This window comes from Xenopus tropicalis, chromosome 1 (genome assembly GCF_000004195.4).
Source record: "Xenopus tropicalis strain Nigerian chromosome 1, UCB_Xtro_10.0, whole genome shotgun sequence".
Taxonomy (NCBI): domain Eukaryota; kingdom Metazoa; phylum Chordata; class Amphibia; order Anura; family Pipidae; genus Xenopus; species Xenopus tropicalis.
In genome coordinates this window covers 127,827,152-127,850,836 of record NC_030677.2, presented here as the reverse complement: position 1 = coordinate 127,850,836, position 23,685 = coordinate 127,827,152, and the positions used below count along the sequence as shown (strand labels likewise).

At 36.8% G+C, this 23,685-nt stretch overlaps 1 protein-coding gene across 9 annotated transcripts in view; it reads right to left on the bottom strand.

The window, feature by feature from the left end:
* The window catches only part of rfx3 (regulatory factor X3), a 162,608-nt gene that overhangs the window by 39,588 nt on the left and 99,335 nt on the right, over positions 1–23,685 (bottom strand). For all 9 annotated transcript variants that reach the window (XR_004222617.1, XM_012964804.3, XM_012964824.3 and 6 more), the window contains 3 exon segments: positions 19,031–19,155; positions 5,623–5,720; positions 2,380–2,638 (listed from right to left, as the gene is read on the bottom strand). Coding sequence is in view for 8 of the 9 variants with exons in the window: in XM_012964804.3 (XP_012820258.1) it covers positions 2,380–2,638; positions 5,623–5,720; positions 19,031–19,155 (482 nt within the window). In the remaining variant the exon portion in view is untranslated.

Here is a 23,685-nt window from a genome sequence, read left to right as displayed (position 1 = left end):
TTAATTGGCGTGCAGTCTAGAAGCTCAAGGGACTCTGCTGGAGTTAAATATGACATTAATGTAAGTGTTTCTTCAATTAATATAGACCAGTGTTATTGAACTGCTTTTTACTTTTCCTTATAAGAATTAAAAAATAAAGCAACGACTGATATAACTTATTGGGAGAAGGTCGAAAGAAGGAACTAAAGAGGGAATATGGGTAAATGATACATACACTGCTGCTAATGTGAGGTGAAGTTCAATCTGAATATTTGTCTACTTCATTTAGATACCAATATATTGCATTCGTATATATGTATATCTTACAGACATCTGGCCAAAACATTTTTAAGAACAATAGTCATAGGGGGACTGTATGCGGTGATTATATTTGTCTCACTGAAGGCATCTTTCCACCTCCTGAACTTCAGAAAATGGCACCTTCAATGGTTGAGGCATCAAGCAAAGATTCTAAAACATACCTTCAATTTTGTTGCAGCTCACACTAAAACAGTTTGTGTGTTATTATGGAGGCAGACTATATAAATCACCTTCTATTCCTCTATGCGTACTTTCTTTACAGTAGCAAAAAAGTATAGTCACAAGTAGAGAGCTTATGTTTCTCAAAACATCGTTAAGGATGACAAATGAAGGTAGATGTCACTAGCAATTTTGCAAACTTAGAAAGTAGTTAATTCCTTCTCATGTTATGTCACAGAGAACAAATGCCTGTGTGTGACCTATACCCCAGGCAAAGCCTTTTTACACTTTTACACTTAACAGGAAATGCACATGAGTTTGTGCACCATTGTAATACAGTAACAGTTCTGTTAACCCCCATTATCACCCTATGAAGAATTCCATTGTGTGACATTAGTATAATTCATTATTAGCACACAGTAACTGATATTTCTGACATGGTCGCTTTTAATTATTTCCAGTAACTGCTGCCACTGTGACGGTTATAAAGAGGCTGACATAAGTACCAGCCAATGTGATAGTGCTAGAGATAAAAAGACATAGCCAGGGGTAATATAATTTTGCATTAACATTTTTTCCTTAATACAGTAAGGCAACAACCCAAGACAATGCTCTGATTCAGTCATGGACTACCAATTGCCCCCTAGAAGTATTTAAGAACAAACTCTTTGCTTCCCTTCCAGTTATCTACCCATTTGAAACTCAAGAATCACCAGATGTATTTGAGATAAACTAAGCCTGTAAAAAAATACACTAAAGCTACACCTGAAAATGTGAGAATAATTAGGTTCCAATGTAATAAGTCAGAATATTTATTCAGTGATGCAGTCATCTATAAAAATTATTTTTCATTATACCAACAACATGATTCATTTCTTTTCACTATCAATTGGGAATGTGACCTTTTCTGTCTAATAATCTTTTATTTAACCTTTTTTTCTGAACTGACACACACACACACAAAATGAAAATGTAGAATCACAGCATGATAAGTTGCAAGTAGCCAAGATCACTTTGGGAATTGCACAGAATTTCAACTATGTAAAAAATATACCAATTAAATAAGTCTCAAACGCAATGGTGAACACTTAATTCTGCATATGAATAATAAGTAGTATAAAGAAAATGATCAAGGCGGCACAGGCTAGACAGAATTGTGGTGTTGTTTCAATTCATAGCTGGATGAATAATTTTATCGTGCAATTTATACAATTACATTTCAGCTAGAACTTAGACTTAAAAAAAACAACAACCAGACATTTTTATGATAGAATGCACTTAACTCTCATTCAGCCATAGAAGCCAGCAACATATTTGTGTATTTGCCAGCAAAAACATGTGACCAGTCGTGCTCACAGTAAGGTTAATCATTTGCAATAAAGTAACTGTTAGGATCACTGAAGTGCATTGGTGGTACATGGGAGGTGCCATATATTAAATCAATATTCTATATATACAGTATTTTGTGAGTTGGTCCCTAAGCTCAGTAACTGACCGCAGCACAAAGCAAGAGAGGTGAAAAAAGATGGGGAGCTACTGAGGCATCTTTGGAGGCACAGATCTTTCCTGCTAAAGGGTTCTGTTTGCCTTGGGCTGGTACAGAATCTCAAAACATAATGTGCAGCAGTTCTAGCCTATTACTTAATTAAGCATTATTTTTCCTTTAACACCATTTCTTAGAAAATATTTTATAGGATGTTCATGGCTTTTGTGTATCAAATGGATATACCTCTGAAAAAAACACAAACACTTGAATTCATTGACCTGAGCACAAAATAAAAATAATGAATGAATATCATCTTATATATACATATATATATATAGCATATTACATGCTTTAAGAGAAAAATCAAATAATTCATCTAGAAGGCCAATGCATGGTTCATACATATATGGTTAGCGGTTACAAAATGTACTTACTGTTGCTGGAGAGGCTCGAGTTGTATGACTCACAGAATGGCCTGAGTTTTCCATTGCATTGCCAATCAGGTAAGTTCCACCAGTGCTACTAATGATTTGTCCTCCAGTGACACCCATTTGAATTCCTCCAGTTCCCACCATGCTGTGCGTTGAGACCACTGTTGTCACTTGTGCTGATCCACCCTGGGTATCAAAGTAATTCCCACCAGTATTTTGGCTGTACATCTGGGTTTCTGTGTAAGGATATGTTGTTGTCCGGCTTAAAGAAGGATTGAGAGAAAAACATAAAATGGAAGGTTATACTTTGGTTAAAGGAAAAGCAGGTGCTGACTTGTTGTGTCAAATGTGCACAGCACTAAGTTTTGGTCTCAATTTCTAACCTGGCAAACATGTTAATATGTTGATTATCACAAAAGTTTTATAACTTTACAACAAGCCATTTATATTCCATTCACTTGACTTCACTCCAACCCCAAGCAGAAAAGGGGAAAAGGAAATAAAACTTTTACAGTATTATTTATTACATTAAAGGAGAAGGAAAGGCTAATAAAGTGTTAATCTCAAACTGCAGGCATACCTTCAGTTCTCTCAGGAAGCCTCCTGCTAATTGGCTCAGATCACACATTCCTAAGGGGGGGGTTCTTAGCATTCTTAAGGGAGGGGGGAGCAGGAGAGGGGAGAGAGATGAGAGCTGCGTATCTCTGGCACAGGAAACCAAACACAACAAATCCTGTTTCTTTTGACAGAGAACTCAGTGCAGCGTTTCTGTGAGTGCTTATGGCTGTATTTACATAGACCTTTTCTGATGAGATGAGAGCTGCGTATCTCTGGCACAGGAAACCAAACACAACAAATCCTGTTTCTTTTGACAGAGAACTCAGTGCAGCGTTTCTGTGAGTGCTTATGGCTGTATTTACATAGACCTTTTCTGATAAAGCTTACTTTGTTTTTACCTTTCCTTCTCCTTTAAGACTTAAATGTGCCAGGTTTTGTGTTTCTACAATGTATTTCATTTGTACAAAGCATCGGCAACAAACACTAGTATCATTAAAACCAAATTGTCAGATAATTGGTGGCAAAAATAAAGCTAAGTCTAAATCACTTGTAGAGTAACTCTTCCAGGACACCTTTGCAGTCTATGAACACAAAATCACCTGTTTGGCAAAGAGCAGCAGCTTGTTTTCTGTTCAGTGACCAAATATCTCTATGCGCGTACACTGGTAAACTTGTAACACCCATGCTCATTTGTGTTCTATGTCGTATGCTACTATGTCACAAAGTCTATATAGTTCTGATGAACCTACAGATTCTATGTAATTAAAGCTCCAACTAAACAAGTAAAAAAATGCCCTTAAGCATGATATTTAAGGAACTTATACAAATCCAGATGGTCACAATTCCAATGATGTTAGACTACATTCAACTTCCTGGCCATGACCTTTGTCCAGTTCTTGCCAGGGATTTTTAATAAGCAAATAAAAGACGTCAATTGGATTTGGATACTGGAACAACAATAAACATATTATCTGGAATTTTACACCACCTCCTTTTCCAAAATGGCTGCATTCTAGGCCGATGCCTCTGCCGCCTACCCTAAGTTCCAGCCTGGTGAGCAGGTATGAAACCGGACTGGGGGATTACCCTGGTATATATTTAGGTCTGTCCAAACTAAAAACATAATCTGACAATACTTTATATTAGGATGGGGCGTTAGCAGATTAAGATTTGAGTGTTCCCCCTTTTCTGCTGTGAGTTTTATTGTATCTTTTTTTTGACGATTTTCAAGCAAGTGCGATTTAAAAAAGAAAACATAAAGCAGTAAAGCCTGGGTTTAAATACAAGTGGCAACATACAATGTTACAGTGCTCAAGGTTTAGGTCAGGTATCTATCCTCCTATACTTCTAAACATTTACAGATGTTCAAATACCATTCTGCATTCTTAATAGATTTCTTTTTAACATTTTCTGATGGAATTCAAAATGAAAAGAAAGCTTTATTGTTGCAGAAAGACATTCAAAAGTGGAAGTCCCTGAACTTTAATTAACATTTCTTGTGAATTGTAAACAAGGCCCGCAACTCAGTTCTTTTCTATTATTATTACTACATTAGATATGGCAACCTCTGTTAATTTCTATGACCTTAGCTACAATTAGAAGATGTTCTTTGAGATACGATAGAAATGGAGACAGGAACCTGGGACACTGCTAATAATCTTCTTATATTCTATAGCAGGCATTTAGCATTGTGAAGTAAAATGTATATTTTTTAAAGCACAATTCATTGTTGCATTTCACAACCTTATATAATGTATGTGTACAGTTTATCCAATAAGTTTCTTTTCATGACTTTAATACTGCCTACTACAAGTCAGATCAGGTCATAGGGGTCTCAGGAGTAATTATTAAGGGATTTCACGAGAATTTGCCCTGCATCCTTCAAGGCTTTAATTATAACCCTCCGCCATGCTCTTAATCATGTTCTCAATTCTATTTGTCCCAATCCCCATTTTGATTAAAGGGCTATCATAACACTTTTTTGTTGCTTGCTTAGCTTGCAGCCTTGGGTAAGACTCCATTGCACACTGTAGGCCCCTAAAGATTAAATTAAATACCAATTAAATACTCCTTCCTGTGCAGTTCTAGGTTGGTCATCTCTGCAATGTCAAGCCCATTTAATTTAAAATAACACTAATCAGAACATCCTGAACATTAAAGTGTCAGTAACCAGAAGAAGTCAACTCAGAGGTATGACTGTCCAGGAAAACTCTCAAGGCTAAAGGCCATCAGTTCTAAAGATTTACAAAATGTATTACTTAACGATACACTATATTATATAACATTCACATAAAATAAATTCTCTTCTGGCTTTTCCGCAATGGAAAGTCATGCAAGCAAAGGAGTGTTTTAAGGACAGTCACCACTCTGTTCTTCAATGGCAAGCACTTTGAAGAACTTTTGTGAAAGACCCAATAGTTTCATGTGACCAAACAGCATTAATCTTTAACTAAATGAGCAATATCTCTGTAAAATGGATTTTAAGGTAAGCTAAGGCTGATAAGGTAAATATATATTTATCACTGATGCTTGCCAACATGTTAAAAAGTTAAAGCATTCTTTTACTGTATTAAATATGGTTCTTATTGTTCCAAGGTTTAATACACTATCTTGCAAGAGGGGCAAAGCCAAGGCTGTTATATTTGAAAGGTTGAACAGCACTTTTAGAAAAACAGAATGCAAACTTACATTGCTCCATTTGTGTAGACTGTGTCACTTCCTTCAACATATTGTACTTGTGCTGGGTAAACATGCTGCACCTGCTGAACAGTCTGTACCTGCTGAACCTAAAATGAAAAAAAAGATATCACTGTAACAAATAATGAAACAAGGATTTGGCTTCTCAGTTCAGCTGACCACCATTTCCATTTTAAAAGAGATTGTGTTGTCAATATTGAAATGGTTAAATAACCTAATTTAATAATTGTCATCCTGTTTAAACAGAGATAACAAAACAAAAATGGAAAGTTATCATTTCAGCAATAAGATAACAGCAATATACTGGTTTTAATTCAGTTCAATGATTGCTTAACACACTAGGGGCAGGATTCCCAACTCTCTTTCTTGTTAAAGCAAAATAAGAAATACAAGACAGCCATCTAAAGGTCCCTCGGATACCACACTTACAATTCATTTCACAGTAACACAATTAAACATACTTATATTTCAGCACATAACACTACAAAGAAAAGCAGAGTTCAGGTCCCAAAAAAGAAAGTCTATGCTCAGTCAAATTCTTTATTTGAGCTTTGAATTACAATTACTTGATTAAATTCTCCATTGGTGCTTTCAGTTGTGGGTCTTGATGGCTATGTTTTGCTTAATTTAAAAAATGAAAATCATTCACATTTTGTATGTTTCATTGCCTTAAAATAAATATCACTAATCATTTAGTGCAACTAAACTCTGGAGGCCAATGGCTCTGTTTAAACAAGGACATTTAAGCTTCAGCAGCCACTCAAAGAAACTGTGTGAAATATCACAAATAGGTTTCCTCTCTAAATCTGCCCCAAAGACAAAGTAGGAGACAACCATTTCAGGGATTAACCATTGTTATTTTCAGTGCCAAGATTAATAGTTAGGGTAACCTGCCAGGAAATCATCAGTGATAACCCATCTCGCCTGCTCTAGGTCAGATGTCAATGATTACTTGCTGCAATAGAACCAAATGTGATCATTAGACATTCAGAGCTCCTTGCATAATTTATTGCAGATTTAGACACCTATATGAGAACACACAATACTGATAATGTGCTTACAATGATTTCTTATAACATTGCATAAATTCAATTTTAACATTTAATAAAATATCAGGGAATTTAACATATAAGGTGCTACTTCAATGATTTTTTTTATCTAGCCGAACAAGAATCTGTAAAAACAATTAAAATAATTAGAGAATAAAAAAAAAGAAACTTCATTTAAGTGGAAAATACTTTTTGTGCACCTGCCAAGATGTTTTTGTTTAATGGAGTGCATTTTACAAGAATACATTGCTCAGGTTTCCTATTCCTGTGCAGAATAAGGTATAATTTGGATTCTAAAATTGCTTCCATGTTTCACTCTTTCCTAAACATACAATATTCTCAATAAAATGTTATCCTTTCATAAGGTCTGGAGCAATGCTATAACATTAAATGTTCAATAAAACTACTTCCAGATATGGCTGACCTCTTGTCTGGAGAAATAGTCACAGATATAATCATGCATCCATGCCACAATGCATTTCATATATTTTCTATTTCCATAAAGTTACTATTCCTATTGCAAAAAAAAAATAAATAAAGTTGGGCAATAAAAATTGTTGGAATCAGCCTATTATGTCAAGGTAAATGTCATGTCATGTTATATTATATATAACATCAATAACATTAAAGGGGATGTTCACCTTCAGACAATAGTCTGAATCTGAACAGGCCTTAAGACAAAAAAACATTTTTGTAAAGTATTTTTATTATTTAAAATATAAATTTAGTTTTGCATATACAGACCAGGATCAGTGCTGCTAAAACTCTCACCGATCTCTTTCTGCTCTTTCACTAGATTTCCCAGATAAAGACTTGGCAGACAGGCAGCCAAAAAAAATTTCACACTGAACTGGTTACTGTGCATACCTACCCTCCCCTGTTTCATTTTTATATCTTTAGTAGCATTGGCTGGCAAGATTCAGCAAGAGCCAGTTCGGATCAACACAATGCAAATCAAGCAAGAGAGAGAAGGCAAGTTAAGTGTTAACTACCTGTTTTAGGCAGAATACAACCTGGAGTTGCCGAACCCTTCAGAGGACAGAGTAGAGAGCCTGTCAGCAGCACTGATCCTGGTCTGTAGCTTCAAAACTAAACATTTTAAATAATAAAGATCATCCCCTTTAACATATTAAAGGGAAACTATACCCCTGAACATTTTAGGTCTCTATAAAAATATATTGCATAAAAAAAGTCCAAGCAAAAAACATTGGTTCATCTAAATTTACCATACTTTTCTAGTAGTATGAGCCATTGGGTAATCCTTATTAGAAAATTGTCATTATAAATACCAAGGGCTGCCCTACATCATCTACACATTAAAAAGTCCTTAAAAGGAGAAAATTAAAGTGTCCTAAAAGCATTTACATGTAATCACACTTATCAGTTTATCAAAGGTCTTGATCATTGTTTTTAAAATCAATTTCCACCCACAGACTGAAATTCTTAGATGTTTATCATTTTTATTTGCATCTCTCTGTGGTGCTTTCTTGCTGAAAGAGTTCGGAGTCTCTAACCTGCCAGGGTCCATTCAAACCAAGAGGCACATCATTGTGTGTTTGAATGGAAATCTTTTTAGCACTTCACTCACTTGAGAATTCTAGAGAATCCTCTATGAGAAACCACAAGCAATGCCAGGAACATTTTCTAGGGCATTTTCACACTGTATATTTAAGCGTCAAATAATAAATATCCCAAAATAAAAACTATGATATGCTCTGTCATTTGTCTGACATTTCTCACACACTATATGTTCTGAAAAAGTCTGAAAAAAGTATTTTTTTTCCAAAACTCTGGTACTATTTCTAAAAAACATTTTTATTCCATTTTGTTTTTGAACACCATTAGATATGTACTATTTAAGGCTATACTTAAATATACTGGGGTATGACTTTGTTCATACAACAGATATGGCTGATGAACACACAGAAAAAAAAGTTTCTATTTGAAAGAAGTCACAATAGAAATAAATATGTCAACTAAAATGAATATGTTCATTTGCTGGTGTTACTGTTCCTTTATTGACCTTTAAGGCTCTTAATGAGAAGCTTTTGCTTTAACAAGGAATACATTCAATCAATAACTTTTCTAGAAATTGATTATTGCATCTTACCATTCTTTCAAATAGGAAACAGCCCAAAGGTCAAAATCATTCCGATTACTAAAACGTCAAAATAAGCCCTCAAGACCAATTATTGATCAATGCCTATAACAATAAAGTAAAAGCCCTGTACAAAAAATATGCTCCTTAATGAAGTATATACTTAGAATGCTTTAACTTTGATCAAGTGTTGATATTGGAATTCTGTTTAGGAGTCTAATAAGCTTCCTAGATAATGCCAGTGATGTATATTTAACAGCTATTTCTATATGTTTGTAATTGGAGAAGGTAGATATATAATTTAGAATTTTCTTTTTTAGTCTGATAAATCTTTTATGGACCCATTTAACACTCAATACATCTCTTCCATAAAAGTTGTATGGCACATGAAAGTCTATTCCATCCCACCATTCACAAGGCAGAAGGTGGACTTTTTTTTTTCTTTTTTTTACTTTTGCCTCATTACAACCTATGAGCTATATTTTATAAAGTAAGAATGAATAAGACTAATTTTGAGGTCAGCTCCTTTCATGTTTCACCTGAGGAAGAAAACATATTTCCCTGAGACTGGTTTTCTTTGAGTAATTAGCTTCATGTTCCAAGCAACCATGTGTGAGCTCTGATTTCTGAACCATAAAAGATAAGACAATGAGATAACACAGGCTGTCAGATACAATGCTTACTTCATGTTTGTCTCTTGTTAACATCCCATGGCAGATCATGAAAAATGTCTTGTATGGGGATACAATATATAAGCATGAAATAAGCGGTGCAGATGTAAAGAATGAAACACAAATATACGCTAGATGCAGTTATGATTACTGAAGTTTGTCAGAAGAATTCCCAAAGGATAAACAGGAAAGATTGCATACCCTGCAGGGGATCTTTCATGTGTTTCACCACAGGTGCTATGCAGTTAGCTTGTACTTACTAAGGGGCAGGCAAGCAATGAGAGCAGGTGAAACACAACTTGATTAAACGTGTAACATTTTAATACTTCTTGAATGAAACCTCTTAGATCAGACAAGATTGATGATAAAATAAATAATTATACTTTTTTTAATTTATGTGAGCTGTGGAAAGTCAAATGCTACTGAAGAGTTGCAGCCAGCAACTCTTAAGGTGGCCATACACATAGCAATAATGATTCCCACCCTCCATTGACGTTCAAGGCTGAATCGTCAGATATGGCCCATAAGGTATTCATTGTATTCTCACCCATTTATTGTACAGCTCTGTGGAATATGTTGGGGCCTTAGAAATACGTTATTAATAATGACTCTACATGGTATGACTATAAACTTTAGAATAGCATTTGCACATGTTATAGCTTTAGGGTCTAAAATGAAATCAAAGAAACGGTTATGTGCTGATATTTTTGTCAATAAAAGTTGATATGTCCTCATGGATAGGTTAGCAGGAAAAAGGTCTACTAAGTTGTGAAAGAATGTGTTGCATTAACCCAATGTTTCATGTGTCATATTATTTTATGTAGAAGGTCAATTCATAATTCAGCGTGCCTGAAATAGAACACTAAAAATATCCTACATGCTAGTCATCTATACTTGTAGATGAGTTCAAGAAAACATGTCATGTTGGATTTTTGCACAAGACTATTAATATCGAACTATCACAAGAAAAGAGGAGAGCACCTTCATGCAGATGAACTGCTTCAGCCTTTATTCAAACCACAGCACACAACATGTTTCGGGCTGTATCAAGCCCTCAAGGCTTGATACAGCCCGAAACATGTTGTGTGCTGTGGTTTGAATAAAGGCTGAAGCAGTTCATCTGCATGAAGGTGCTCTCCTCTTTTCTTGTGATATTCCAAAAAAGCCAAGCGGTGGGCTATTGGGGATTGACGCATCGTGCCGTGTGAGCAGTAAGGCTGAGCGTTTATATATTCAATTTTCTGGACTCCATTAATATCGAACTGTACAAGATTTTTTACATTCAAGCAAGCTAATTATATTGTTCAGCTTGCTTTTTAATGTATCTTTTTCTTATAAGATAGGTAATCCAAGAAAGACTAGCCCCAGCACTTTCCAAACATTAAGAAGAATTAAGTAAAAACAAAAATAATGGTATTATGCTTGCATTGGTGTGCTGTGTAGCCTGAATAATTGATACTAAATACTTGCATGAGTGATAGCCATGCACTAATGATGAAAGGGTTTCCCATAAATTAAATGATCTGATGTAAATGATAAACTGTTTAGAGAACAAATGATTTTGAGGAATAAGAGTTAGTAAACTTTGCACAAGCATCTTGCATGTAGTCCAAAGGCCACATGAGTTATAGTTTAGTATATATCTATATACACCTTTTTCATCAAGAGTAGAATATATAGAACTTATGTTTATTATTCATTTTTCCTATTCTTTTAAATAAAAAAAACATTTTTTTAAAATTATAAAGCAGAAACAGTTTTGCTGTCATGCTTACTAAGTCCCCTGACAAATAATGAGCTCTATATAAACCCCTGTCTTAAACCCTTTGTTGTGACTGTTTTGCCTTAGAGCAGTGATCCCCAACCAGTGGTTTGTGAGCAACATGATGCTCTCCAACCCCTTGGATGTTGCTCCCAGTGGCTTCAAAGCAGGTACTTATTTATGAATTCTTGGCTTGGAGGCAAGTTTTGGTTGCATAAAATACAGTTGTATTGCCAAACAGAGCCTTCTGTAGGCAGCCAGTCCACATAGGAGCTACCAAATAGCCAATCACAGCCCTTATTTGGGACCCTCATGAACATTTTTCATGCTTGTGTTGCTCCCCAACTCTTTTTAGGTTTAAGTGTTACTCACGGGTAAAAAAGGTTGGGGATCCCTGCCTTAGAGATAAGCAAAAGACCTTTATGCTGGGTGTTATCTGTGCACTGGTAAACCTCACCAGAACCAGGAAATTAAAATCAAGAAGTGGCTTTAATTTCTCAGTGTGCCCAGCTTAGCTCCATAAACAACAAAAAGAGCCAGAACTAGGGGTAGACAACAGAGGCAAAGCTACAGTATATCTGGAGCCTTGTTGTGCAGATCTCCCACAGGTGGCACTGTCTTTTCTGCATAAATTATGTTAGAATACATTAAGGGGTGTATTTATTATGCTGTGTAAAACTAATTCGCCGAAAAAAACGGAGTAAAAAGCTGTGTAAAATAAATGGAAAAGATCACCGTCTGAACGCCGGATATTACGCCATTATTTTCTATAAGTTCCAGTGGAAGAAAAAACACATAAAAAATTACGCAGATTTTACGCCTTTTTTACACGGCAAAGCCTGGCGATGTGTTCCGAATTTTCTCGCTGTTTTTTACACAGCATAAGAAGTATGCCCCTAAGAGTTAATTTCTGAATATACATTAGGCTTGTGCTTCATAAAGTGTTAGCATATTGAAATGGCTAACTCACCAGCCAGAATGGTTTATTTATGTTTTGGAACAAAATATTTTTACTGTTTCCCATCCAGAAACTATAGCTCCATTTCATACAATAAGAGCATTGGAAACATGAAATGTGTCCTGTGAAATGGAGCTATGGGGGTGTGTGCATAAGAGTGGATCTCCTTCCCTCCCTGTCTATAAAAAATGCCTGTGGAGGGATGCAGTCAGTCCGTTTACTGTGGCCTCGCCATTAGGGTAAAAAGCCGTTTACAAAGTACAGTAGGGTCCCTTTATCTCGTCTGCCTAGAAAATGCTAAAATATCTTCGCTTTTTAGTATATATTATATATATATATTATATATATTATTTGATAACTACAATTTTAGTGTAAGTAGTGTGGTTCAAGTGTTTATGCAGAAGGATAATGTCCATTCTGGTACCCCCTGCCTTATGTAATACTCAGAGCTGTTGACTCACAGGAACACAGTCAGCCAATATGTGCAATTGTGAAGCTAACTAAAAAGGTCTATACTCTCATAAAATCCAGCGCAGAAATTTATGAAATACATAGATTAGTTACATAGTTACATAGTTACATAGTTACATAGGGTTGAAAAAAGACCATTGTCCATCAAGTTCAACCCATCCGAGTAAACCCAGCACACAACCTATACTAACCAATCTATACACTCACATACATAAACTATATATATACAACCAGTAATACTAACTGTAGATATTAGTATCACAATAGCCTTGGATATTCTGCTTGTTCAAAAACTCATCCAGGCCCCTCTTAAAGGCATTAACAGAGTCTGCCATTACCACATCACTAGGAAGGGCATTCCACAGCCTCACTGCCCTCACCGTGAAAAACCACCTACGCTGCTTCAAATGGAAGCTCTGTTCCTCTAATCTATAGGGGTGACTTCTGGTGCGCTGATTGTTTTTATGGGAAAAAAGAACATCCCCCAACTGCCTATAATCCCCTCTAATGTACTTGTACAGAGTAATCATGTCCCCTCGCAAGCGCCTCTTTTCCAGAGAAAACAACCCCAACCTCGACAGTCTAACCTCATAGCTTAAATCTTCCATCCCCTTTACCAGTTTAGTTGCACGTCTCTGCACTCTCTCCAGCTCATTAATATCCTTCTTAAGGACTGGAGCCCAAAACTGCACTGCATACTCAAGGTGAGGCCTTACCAGGGACCTATAAAGCGGCAAAAATATGTTCTCATCCCTTGAGTCAATGCCCTTTTTTATACAAGACAGCACTTTATTTGCTGTAGTAGCCACAGAATGACACTGCCTGGAATTAGACAACTTGTGATCTACAAAAACCCCTAGATCCTTCTCCATTAAGGATGCCCCCAACACACTACCATTCAGTAGATAGTTTGCGTTTATATTATTCCTACCAAAGTGCATAACTTTGCACTTGTCAACATTGAACCTCATTTTCCAGTTTGCTGCCCAGTTTTCCAATTTTGTCAAATCGCTCTGCAAAGCGGCAGCATCCTGCATGGAACTTATAGTTTTGCACAATTTAGTGTCATCAGCAAAAATAGAAACAGTACTCTCTATGCCCACCTCCAGGTCATTAATAAACAAGTTAAAAAGCAAAGGACCAAGGACTGACCCCTGCGGTACTCCACTAACCACACTGGCCCAATTAGAAAATGTTCCATTTACCACCACTCTTTGTACTCTATCCTTCAGCCAGTTTTCTATCCAATTACAAATATTATGTTCTAGGCCAATATTCCTCAATTTGATCATTAACCTTCTGTGCGGTACTGTATCAAACGCTTTAGCAAAATCTAAGTAGATGACATCAACTGCCATTCCAGCATCAAGGTTCCTGCTCACCTCCTCATAAAAGGCAACTAAATTAGTCTGGCAAGATCTGTTACGCATAAAACCATGCTGGCACAAACTAATAGTATTGTGAACTGCAATGTATTCAACTATCCTATCCCTTATTACCCCTTCCAGAAGCTTTCCTACTACTGATGTCAGACTAACAGGCCTATAGTTTTCAGGCTGAGAACGAGATCCCTTTTTAAATAACGGCACCACATTAGCAATCCGCCAGTCTCTCAGCACCATGCCAAACCTCAACGAATCCTGAAAAATTATGTGAAGAGGCTTGGCAATCACAGCGCTCAGCTCATTTAATACCCTGGGATGAATCCCATCCGGTCCTGGACCTTTGTTTACCTTTACATGTTCAAGTCTCTTTTGAATTTCCTCCTGAGTGACCCATGCGCCAGTAGCTAAATTACTAGCACTGGGTATATTAAAAGGGAAGCCTTCATTATCTGGCTCCTCAGATGTATAGACAGATGAAAAATAAGAGTTCAAAATTTCAGCTTTTTCCCCGTTCTCATCAACCAACGTACCTCCCCGTGATAATAAAGTTCCCACCCCTTCTTGCTTCATTTTTTTACTATTCACATAATTAAAAAATAATTTTGGATTCTTTTTACTCCTAGCTGCAATATCCCTTTCCATCTCTATTTTAGCTTGCCTGATAGCTTTTTTGCATGCTTTATTTGCTTCCTTGTACCTGATGAAAGTTTCCGCTGTCCCAGCTAACTTGAATGCTTTAAAAGCACGTTTTTTATTACCAACCTCGACCTTAACTCTTTTATTCAGCCATAAGGGTTTTGCTTTGCGATGCCTCTCCTTGCTTACAAGGGGAATATACTGTTGTGTATACCTGCAAAGCAATGTTTTAAAGATGTTCCATTTTCCTTCTGTGTCTAACCCCATGAAAAGCCTTTCCCAGTTGACACATTGCAGAGATGCCCTTAAACTGGCAAAGTCTGCACGTCTAAAATTGAGCGTTTTAGTTACTCCCTTATAGAGCTGTCTCTGTAGCATTATCTCAAAGGAGACCATGTTGTGATCACTGTTCCCCAAATGCTCACCCACACAAATGTTAGAGATAAGTTCAGTATTATTAGATATTACCAGGTCCAAAATAGACTCATTCCGAGTAGGTTCTTGAACCACCTGAAATAAAAAGTTGTCATTTAGCATATTTACAAACCTACTAGCTTTTTCTGACTTAGCCACCCCATTACTCCAGTCAATGTCCGGATAATTAAAGTCCCCCATAATAACAACTTGACCCAATTTTGAAGCCTCCTCCATTTGCAAAAGTAGCTGGGCCTCATCCCCCTCATCTATACGGGGTGGTTTATAGCATACACCAATGATCATTTTCTTTGTGACCTTCAGCCCTACTGAAATTTCTACCCAAAGAGATTCAACGTTTTCATTGGTAATGTCTTTATTACATGGCTTTAAATCTGACTTTACATAAAGACAAACCCCTCCACCCTTTTTAATCCCTCTGTCCCTCCTAAAAAGCGTATACCCATTTAAATTCACTGCCCAGTCGCATTTTTCATCCCACCAGGTCTCAGTGATACCAATTAAGTCATAATTTTCAATACATGCAATAGCCTGCAGCTCCCCTATTTTTCCCGACAAGCTACGCGCATTAGCCAGCATGCAGCGGAGATTACTACTTCTTCCTCTACAGCTTACATTAGCTAAAGGACAGTTAGAGCTAAGGTGAAAATTAGTCTGTTTCCCTTGTAACAATGGAAGCTCCTTATCTGATAAACTATATGCCCCCCTCACTCCTCCCCCACAACCCTTTACTGGTCCCACTGCCCCATCTACACTAGCTCTCCCATAAGAATCTAGCTTACCAACCCCCCCCTTGTCTAGTTTAAACACTCCTCCAGCCTCTTAACCATTCTCTCCCCTAGCACAGTAGACCCCCTTCCATTGAGGTGCAATCCGTCAGGGCTGTATAGATTGTACCCCAAAGAAAAGTCAGCCCAGTGCTCTAGGAACCCAAACCCTTCCTTCCTACACCAAGACTTTAGCCACGCATTTAGCTCCCTAAGCTCCCGCTGTCTCCCTAAACTAGCACGCGGCACCGGCAAAATTTCCGAAAAAATTACATTGGAGGACCTTTGCTTAATTTTAGAGCCCAGATCCCTGAACTCACTCTTTAAGGTCCCCCACCTACCGTTCATTTTGTCGTTAGTACCGATATGTACCAAGACAGCCGGGTCATGCCCAGCCCCTCCCAATAATGTGTCGACCCGATCAACCACATGCCGAACCCTGGCACCAGGAAGACAGCAAACTGTCCGGTTGAAGCGATCCGCTCGACAGATTACCCTGTCCACTTTCCTAATGATTGAATCCCCTATAACCACCATCTGTTTAGGCCTAGCTCTGCTCTCCTCCCCACCACTACTAGAGAAACTGGTCTCCCGGCTGTTAGAGAGATCAGCCTCATCAAGAACCGCCAGTCCAGAGTTCACACTCCCATCTTCTTCACACAATCTGGCAAATCTGTTGGGATGCGCAAACCCTGGAGCAGCCTCCCTTTTTCTTTTCCCCACACTCGATTTTCTAACTGTCACCCAGCTTACTGCCCTATCATCCTTTCCTTGCTCCCCTCCCCCCATACTATCTGACCCCGCTAGTTCTTGTTCAGTTAGCAAGAGACTTCTTTCAAGATTGTCAATAGAACGCAGTGTTGCAACTTGTTCCTCTAGTGCTCTAACGCGAGCCTCTAAAGTGGCAACTCGCTCACATCCACAACAGAGGTATGCACTTTGGAACTGTTGTTCCACAACTGCATACATGCGGCAGGCTGTGCACTGTGTCATACCTTCAATGTTGCTGCCACTCATTCTCCCAGTTACAGAAACAGTTAAACAAAAATTGGTGAAAAAAGGCTATTAAATAAACAAAAAAATTTTTTTTTTTTTTTTTTTTTTACCTTGTTTTAACTCCCTTAGTTTGTAACTCCTGTGATTATAACTCCACTTATAGAGCCCCCACTTAAAGAGCAATCACTTATAGAACACCTACCACCAGAGCAAGCTCCACTGGAGTGCCAGTGGTTCTATTTCAACAGTCTGTTAAGGTCAACTAATCAAACCCCACCCCCTCAAACTGAGGGTAATTACAAAGGAATGTAACTCTGGCAAACCTGCTGTAAGCCTTATAGTTAACCAAACTTTGTAAATTGGCACCAAAAAGAGCAAATACTTTTGAAAAAATTTAAACCCAACAGTTAGAAAACACAGTGATTCTGAATAAAGTTAATAAAAAATACTTATCCCTTTTTTTTGTTGAATTGAAAAAGCAGTTGATTCAGTCAGCCACCAGCCTGTTAGTAAGATTCTCCGTTTAATCCTAATACAGTTGTTAAAGCAACTGCTGAGAGATCTGTACTGGCCACACTGCGAGACACAGTGTTAATACAGTGTCTGTCTGCCAGGTCAAACAGGATGACTTGCCCACATGTGGACAAGCAATAGAAGGAGTCCATCAATGAATACATATAAACACTTCCTGGAGTGAGGTGCCTCCCCTTGCTTGGTATGAATAGGCTAGAATATGAAGGAAAAGGTCTCCCTAAACCTTCAAAAGTTTGACAATTAGAGTAACAGCAATACAAGTAGTACCAAATAGAATAGAATATCTTTAGACAGTAACCCCAGAGTAAATGTAGCATGCTGGAAATCACTAAGTACTATTTCCCTGGTGGAGACTGTTCATTATGAAAGATCATTTTTCCGTCATAGGCATTTCTTAAAATCATAACCCCTTCTGAAGTTCATAAATACGTGGATTTTTTTTATTGCTCCTTCCAAATCCAATGACTATTTGTTTCTATTTATCAGTAGATGAAAGTGAACAATATCTATAGACAGTTGCTATAAAAAAAACATACAAATAAAATTTAAAACGGAACCAATTGTAAAAACAAAAAAGGCAAAATAATATGCAAGGTTCTCCTTAGCTTGGATTAAAATTGATTAAACCAATCAAAAGACTGTGATAGTTCATACACATTTATCAGGCACCTCTCAGGCATATGGAAATGTCACACTATTGGATTTCTGAACAATGATAAGCAGTGTTCTTTGTCCACACAGACAGCATGGAGAATAATTCATGTGCCAGTACCTGCTCATACATCTTAGCAATGTCGCCTTGTAACACAGGTTTTCTACACTGCTCATTTCAATAGCTGCATAAATATCCATGCTCAGGACTATGGCAATGCATACATTTGTAGGATTATAAGAAACCCAAAAGGGTGCAAACTGGTGGCTTGCATTAAATTGTTAATCTTAATTATCATTTATTTATTTATATAGAAACAAAAATGAACACAGTGCTTTACTATAGCTGTCTAACAATCAAGTGTCTTAGAATAAACAACAAGGGCTACAAAGTTAAATAATATTTAGTACAGAACACATGAACTCTGTCTGTAGCACTATGTTCAGAAACAACACTTTACTATTATTTACCATACTGTGTCCAAACTACAAACATAGTAGAAATAAATTAGAAATAAAATAGAACAAGAAGGATAAAAAGAACTCCTTTCTAATGCATCATGATATGCAATAAGGACAAAGTTTATTACAGGTGCAGTCACAATCAACCAGCAGGAAGCATTTACTGGATACCTGTTTAAAAGAAAACTCCATATAGGTTGCTTTAGGCACATTTCATGCCTTTTTTTACATGTGCCTGACACACTTTATGCCTTTTTTTACATGTGGCTGGGCACATTTCATGCCTTTGATTACATATGGGGATTGGAATAACAGCATGCTTTCCAAAATAAAGCATAATAAATAAAATAGTTGTATTCCATGCAATGCTTGTAGACAAGCTACTATTGACCCACAGAGACTGAAATAAAAGGAATAGTTATGTTTGCAAGTCATTTGCAAAAAAAAAAAAAAAAAAGGTCCTGGAATGCAGAATTTAAATGGTATTTTCTTCCACATAGCTGCATGCAACTACAAACTCTTACCTGTTGCTGTACTGGAACCTGCTGTACCACCTGTGTAGGAACCGCTGCTTGACCTGCCACAGATGTCTGCAAAGTCACTGTCGAACCCGTGTCCGACACCGTTTCGGACGTCTGCATTGTAGTCTCTGCAATTGGGAAGAGAATTGTGCCTCAGTTTGTATTTTGCATCAAACTAAAGCTTACAAACAATAGAATATATATGCGTGTGTGTGTGCATATATTTAGGGTATAGTTTAAAACACATTTATAAGTTCTTATGTGGTTTGCGAAACATGGTAATTAAAATTATTCTCTAACAGGATACAGGTTTGGGATCTACTATCCAGAAACTCATTACCCAGAAAGCTTTAAAATATGTGAATACCATTTCACGTAAAATCCTATTTAATTTAAGCAAACTACTATTTATTTGCTTTTTTTCTGTAATACTTAAAGCAATAAGTGCACCTAAAGAGACTAAGTGGGTATCATTCCATGCAGCTGGCGAAGCAATCCTGTCAGATTGTTTTAATATATAAATGTTTGGTAGGACAGGTATGGGATCTCATATCCAGAAACCTGATATCCAGAAAGCTCTCAATTAGGTGAAGGCCAATTATGTGATGGTCCATTTTCAACAAATTATTTATTAAATGTTTTTTTAGCAAACTAATGGTGATTCAAATTACTGAAAAAAACCTTTTCCTGCAAAAAGCTATAACTTAACATTCAGGATAACAGATCCTATTAATGAATGGTTCCCCAAAGATCCAATATACCGAAAACTCCAGGCTGCAAGTATGGACAGATTTTGTATTAGCCAATTAGCTGACTGACTCTCACACGAGTGCCTCAAACTGCAACAGTACTGGAGATATAATCCCAAAAGCCATTTAAAGGAAGTCACTGGCCTACCAAGAAGCTTACATGGCACATTTTTCATAATTTGTTACTGCACACTGACCAATGGTAAAAATATATTGCCCAAAAACCAACTTATGTTCGGCCAGCTATACTTTTCTTTCTATAAAAATAATGTTCCTCTTGTTGTAAACTATGACGATATTAGAAGTCACCTTGAAGTTCCACAACTTGTATAAAAGCATTTAAGCCTGCACCTTGTGCCTTTACATGGTCATGGAACTCCTCTGTGACCTTTAATGTCCTTAAATTTTACAATAGAGTGTACAATACTGCCCATTTAATATTGGCCAATAAGCCAATAATGAACTGTTGGTAACTTAATATATATATAGTATTATTATATATATTTCTATGTATACTACTATTATACTGCTATAACTTCTATTTCAAGCTATTCAAATATCCATATGTAGAAACCAACACTAGAAGCACAGTTTAAGCAAGAGTAACTTAACTACCTTGGATTACAACTGTCTATAGTTTACCATTGCCATGCTTTTTTGTATTTTTAAACATTTATTGCCTTATTAAAAATGTGAAAAGTGAGAATTCATGGAATTCCTATATAAAGTTGCCTGTCATAAACATCAAGAAGCAGAAGCCTCTAATAAGGCCATCAATAAGTAGAAGCTTGATAATGAGGCCTAGGGTGTGTGAATATCTACAGGTTTGTACCCTGCTTCTTTGGCCTCCTACATCATTAGATAATTAAGCTTACCACTTGTCTTCTGAATCAGGGACCGTGTATAGTGCATATGTGCCCTAGAATCTGAGCATGTGAAAGGATTTACAGCCAGTTATACAGAAAGTTTTCTTCTCCCTCTCACTTCATACAAATGGAAGTGGGGTGACAGTCTCACCTTCAGTTATAATGAGGGGGATTTTGTCATAGAACGACTTCACTCCTTAATAAACCAAATTATAATAACTGCAGTGCAGGTCTAAACATAATGTTATAGCACACCTCATGAGCTAGACCCAGTGGCAGAAAATGATAATCCTACATTTGTTTAAGCTGTCCATCTCTTGTGTCCTTCTGTAGACGTTAATTAAAAGATTTCTCCTTAGGTCATAATATACGTTGAGGTGATATATAATATATATATATATATATATATAGAGTATATGTACCTAATGGTGGCACAAAAGGATGGTATAAAGTGGATTCACAGATTGAGGCAGAGACCGGTTTTAGAACTAACCCATACAGAGTACTTTTTAGCACAGAACAGTCCACAGTGCAACCAATCCAGTGTACTTTCCAGTAGCGCACTGCCCTTGGGAACCTCCATGACCAAAAATGCTCATTAGGCACTTGGTGACAAGGATTATTATATTTTAGATGTTTAATGTTTAATAAGCTATTTTGTTTAACAGTACAATGGATTTTCTTAATTCTTATGCTCGCATTACAAATGCAAGTTACCGCTGGCATGACGTAACATTATAAATATTAGTTACAGCGAGACAGTAAGTCCAATTGCAGATATGCTAGGTGCATTAAATAGTGACTAAAGTGCCCCTTACTGTAAAATATAAGTATATTAAAAGCCACTGAGGAATTCTATGATTGTATAAAAGCACAAGGCCGAAGCCTGAGTGCTTTAATATAGGTCAAGAAGCTCTGAGGGCACTTTATTTATTATAATACACAAGTTTCAGTCAGTCATGTTGCAGAAATGACATCACTAAGTACTGATTATAACTGATAACATCACTAAGCACCGTTTATAAGGATATAATTTACAGGATATTTATGGCTGTTGAATATTATATATAAATAATAACAAAAGTGCCAGCTGAGTAAAAATAATTTGATTGCTGAGTTTTATTGATCTCCTACGTTTTTTAAGCACATTTAGGCTAAAGGTGACTTGTGAATGGCAATGGTAAGTTGTTAGATGTTTGCCTCCCAGAAAATATCATATAGAAAAATATGTAACAGTAGTTGTGTGAATGAGATTAACAGCTAAGTTATAGTAATATATATTATCTCTATATTAGTGTTTTCAGGAGCTACTATGACTGCCATGAAGAGCAAACATCACTGTTTGCAACAGTAAATAGCAATATGTTTGCATTGCTTTAGTACATGCTTCATATATATGAGTTATCTTGTCAAATGTAAGCAATAACCATGACTGGGACATATAATGTCCCTTTCAATTTGGCATGAGATAACTGCTGAATAAAAACATTTTACTTTTCTTAAGTTATATAACTTAAAGTGTTCCTTGCTGGGACATGGTGCCCCAAGACACTGACTTGAGTATGGATCTCAAATGAAAAGTGGGGAAAAAAGTATGAAAATTTTAAGAGAATTGGATGAAAACCGTTTTCTACTGTAATAAAGCAGCAGATGGGGCATGTGTAACATGCAAATATTTCACAGGTTGCATAAGAATAAAAAAGGGAGCTGTGTTTCACACACTTATCATTAGCATTCACAAATCATCTCCATTTAGCAAACAATCTGAAAAGTGACTAAATAGTTGGCTCTCCCATGCCCCTCTGTGAAAAGCTGTCAAGCATTTAAGCTAAATATTCTCCTAGAGAATCTTTATAAGTGATCAATTTAGCAGAGGGATTTCACAGAGGATCAATTAAAATGCTACGGCATGCTTAGGGAGAGTAACCCTCTTAGCCAGCATATTTTTTTTATGTAGACCTAATGGGTGAGTTTTAACCTATCCAAACATAATTCTGGGCCAACTCCCAGATTCTCAGACTGCCAGCATTCAAGGCCAAAAACGAAACTATTCTTAGAAATCTGAAGTTTTTGTCTCAACAAAGTCAAAGAAAATAAGGGAGCGGCGGGCCCAGGACCAACCACTTGTATTTTCATTTCTCGCCTGGCTTATTTTGTTTATGGTTTATTAGAGTTACATGTTGTTTCTGTGCAGCTTACATTTATCACGGGGAATCAGGCACCTACTTTTCCAGACCAAGATGCTAGGTTGATGTTAGCCAATACTGCATATGGAAATATGTATAAAATTTCTATCTAGTCATCCTTGCCTAATTCGGCTGTCAGGTGTGTTGTGAACAACAGATGCTTGTATGACAAAGGACCTTTTTATTCTGGCTAATTAAGCAGTTGGACACACCCGCCTGTTAATGGTTCCTCTTTTGTACAGCCAGCCCTGGCTGAATCATGCAAGATCTACAGCTAAATAGGCCACAGTTTAAAAGAAGGCTAATTAACCCCTAGAAGAAGGAAAAGGGTATTGCACAAACCCAGCTGCTCAGTGAGACAAGATTAGCAGTGTGTTTTTTTCTCTTTTTCCCAACTGGCTGGCAAAATCTTTAGAAAAAAACTTACCATGTTTAGAACAAACACACACGTTCCTGTAGGATTTCTAACAGTCTTTGTTAACCTTCTGAAGATTATTTAATATACTTTAACTCGCAGCAGGGATTCCTCTGATATGCTCAATTTGGATGCCAGACAAATCGGTTTAATTGTGTGACCTAATCAATTACTTTATCAAACAAACTTTACACATGGTTGGGCTAAGAACAAAACAGATTTGTGTTTCTATTTAGTTTTATTGGCCTTTAAATAATTTAGCCTTGATGTGCAAGATAAAAAAAGATTCCCAATATGTATGTTTGATTGCCATCTTACAACACAGGGAAAGCAATGGCTTTAAATTCAATACGCCAAATAAAAGGCTGTAATTTTCTTTCGAGTACTCTTGGGAATTCCTTTTTATGCCTCAGACAATCAAATAAGCCATACTTCAGATGAA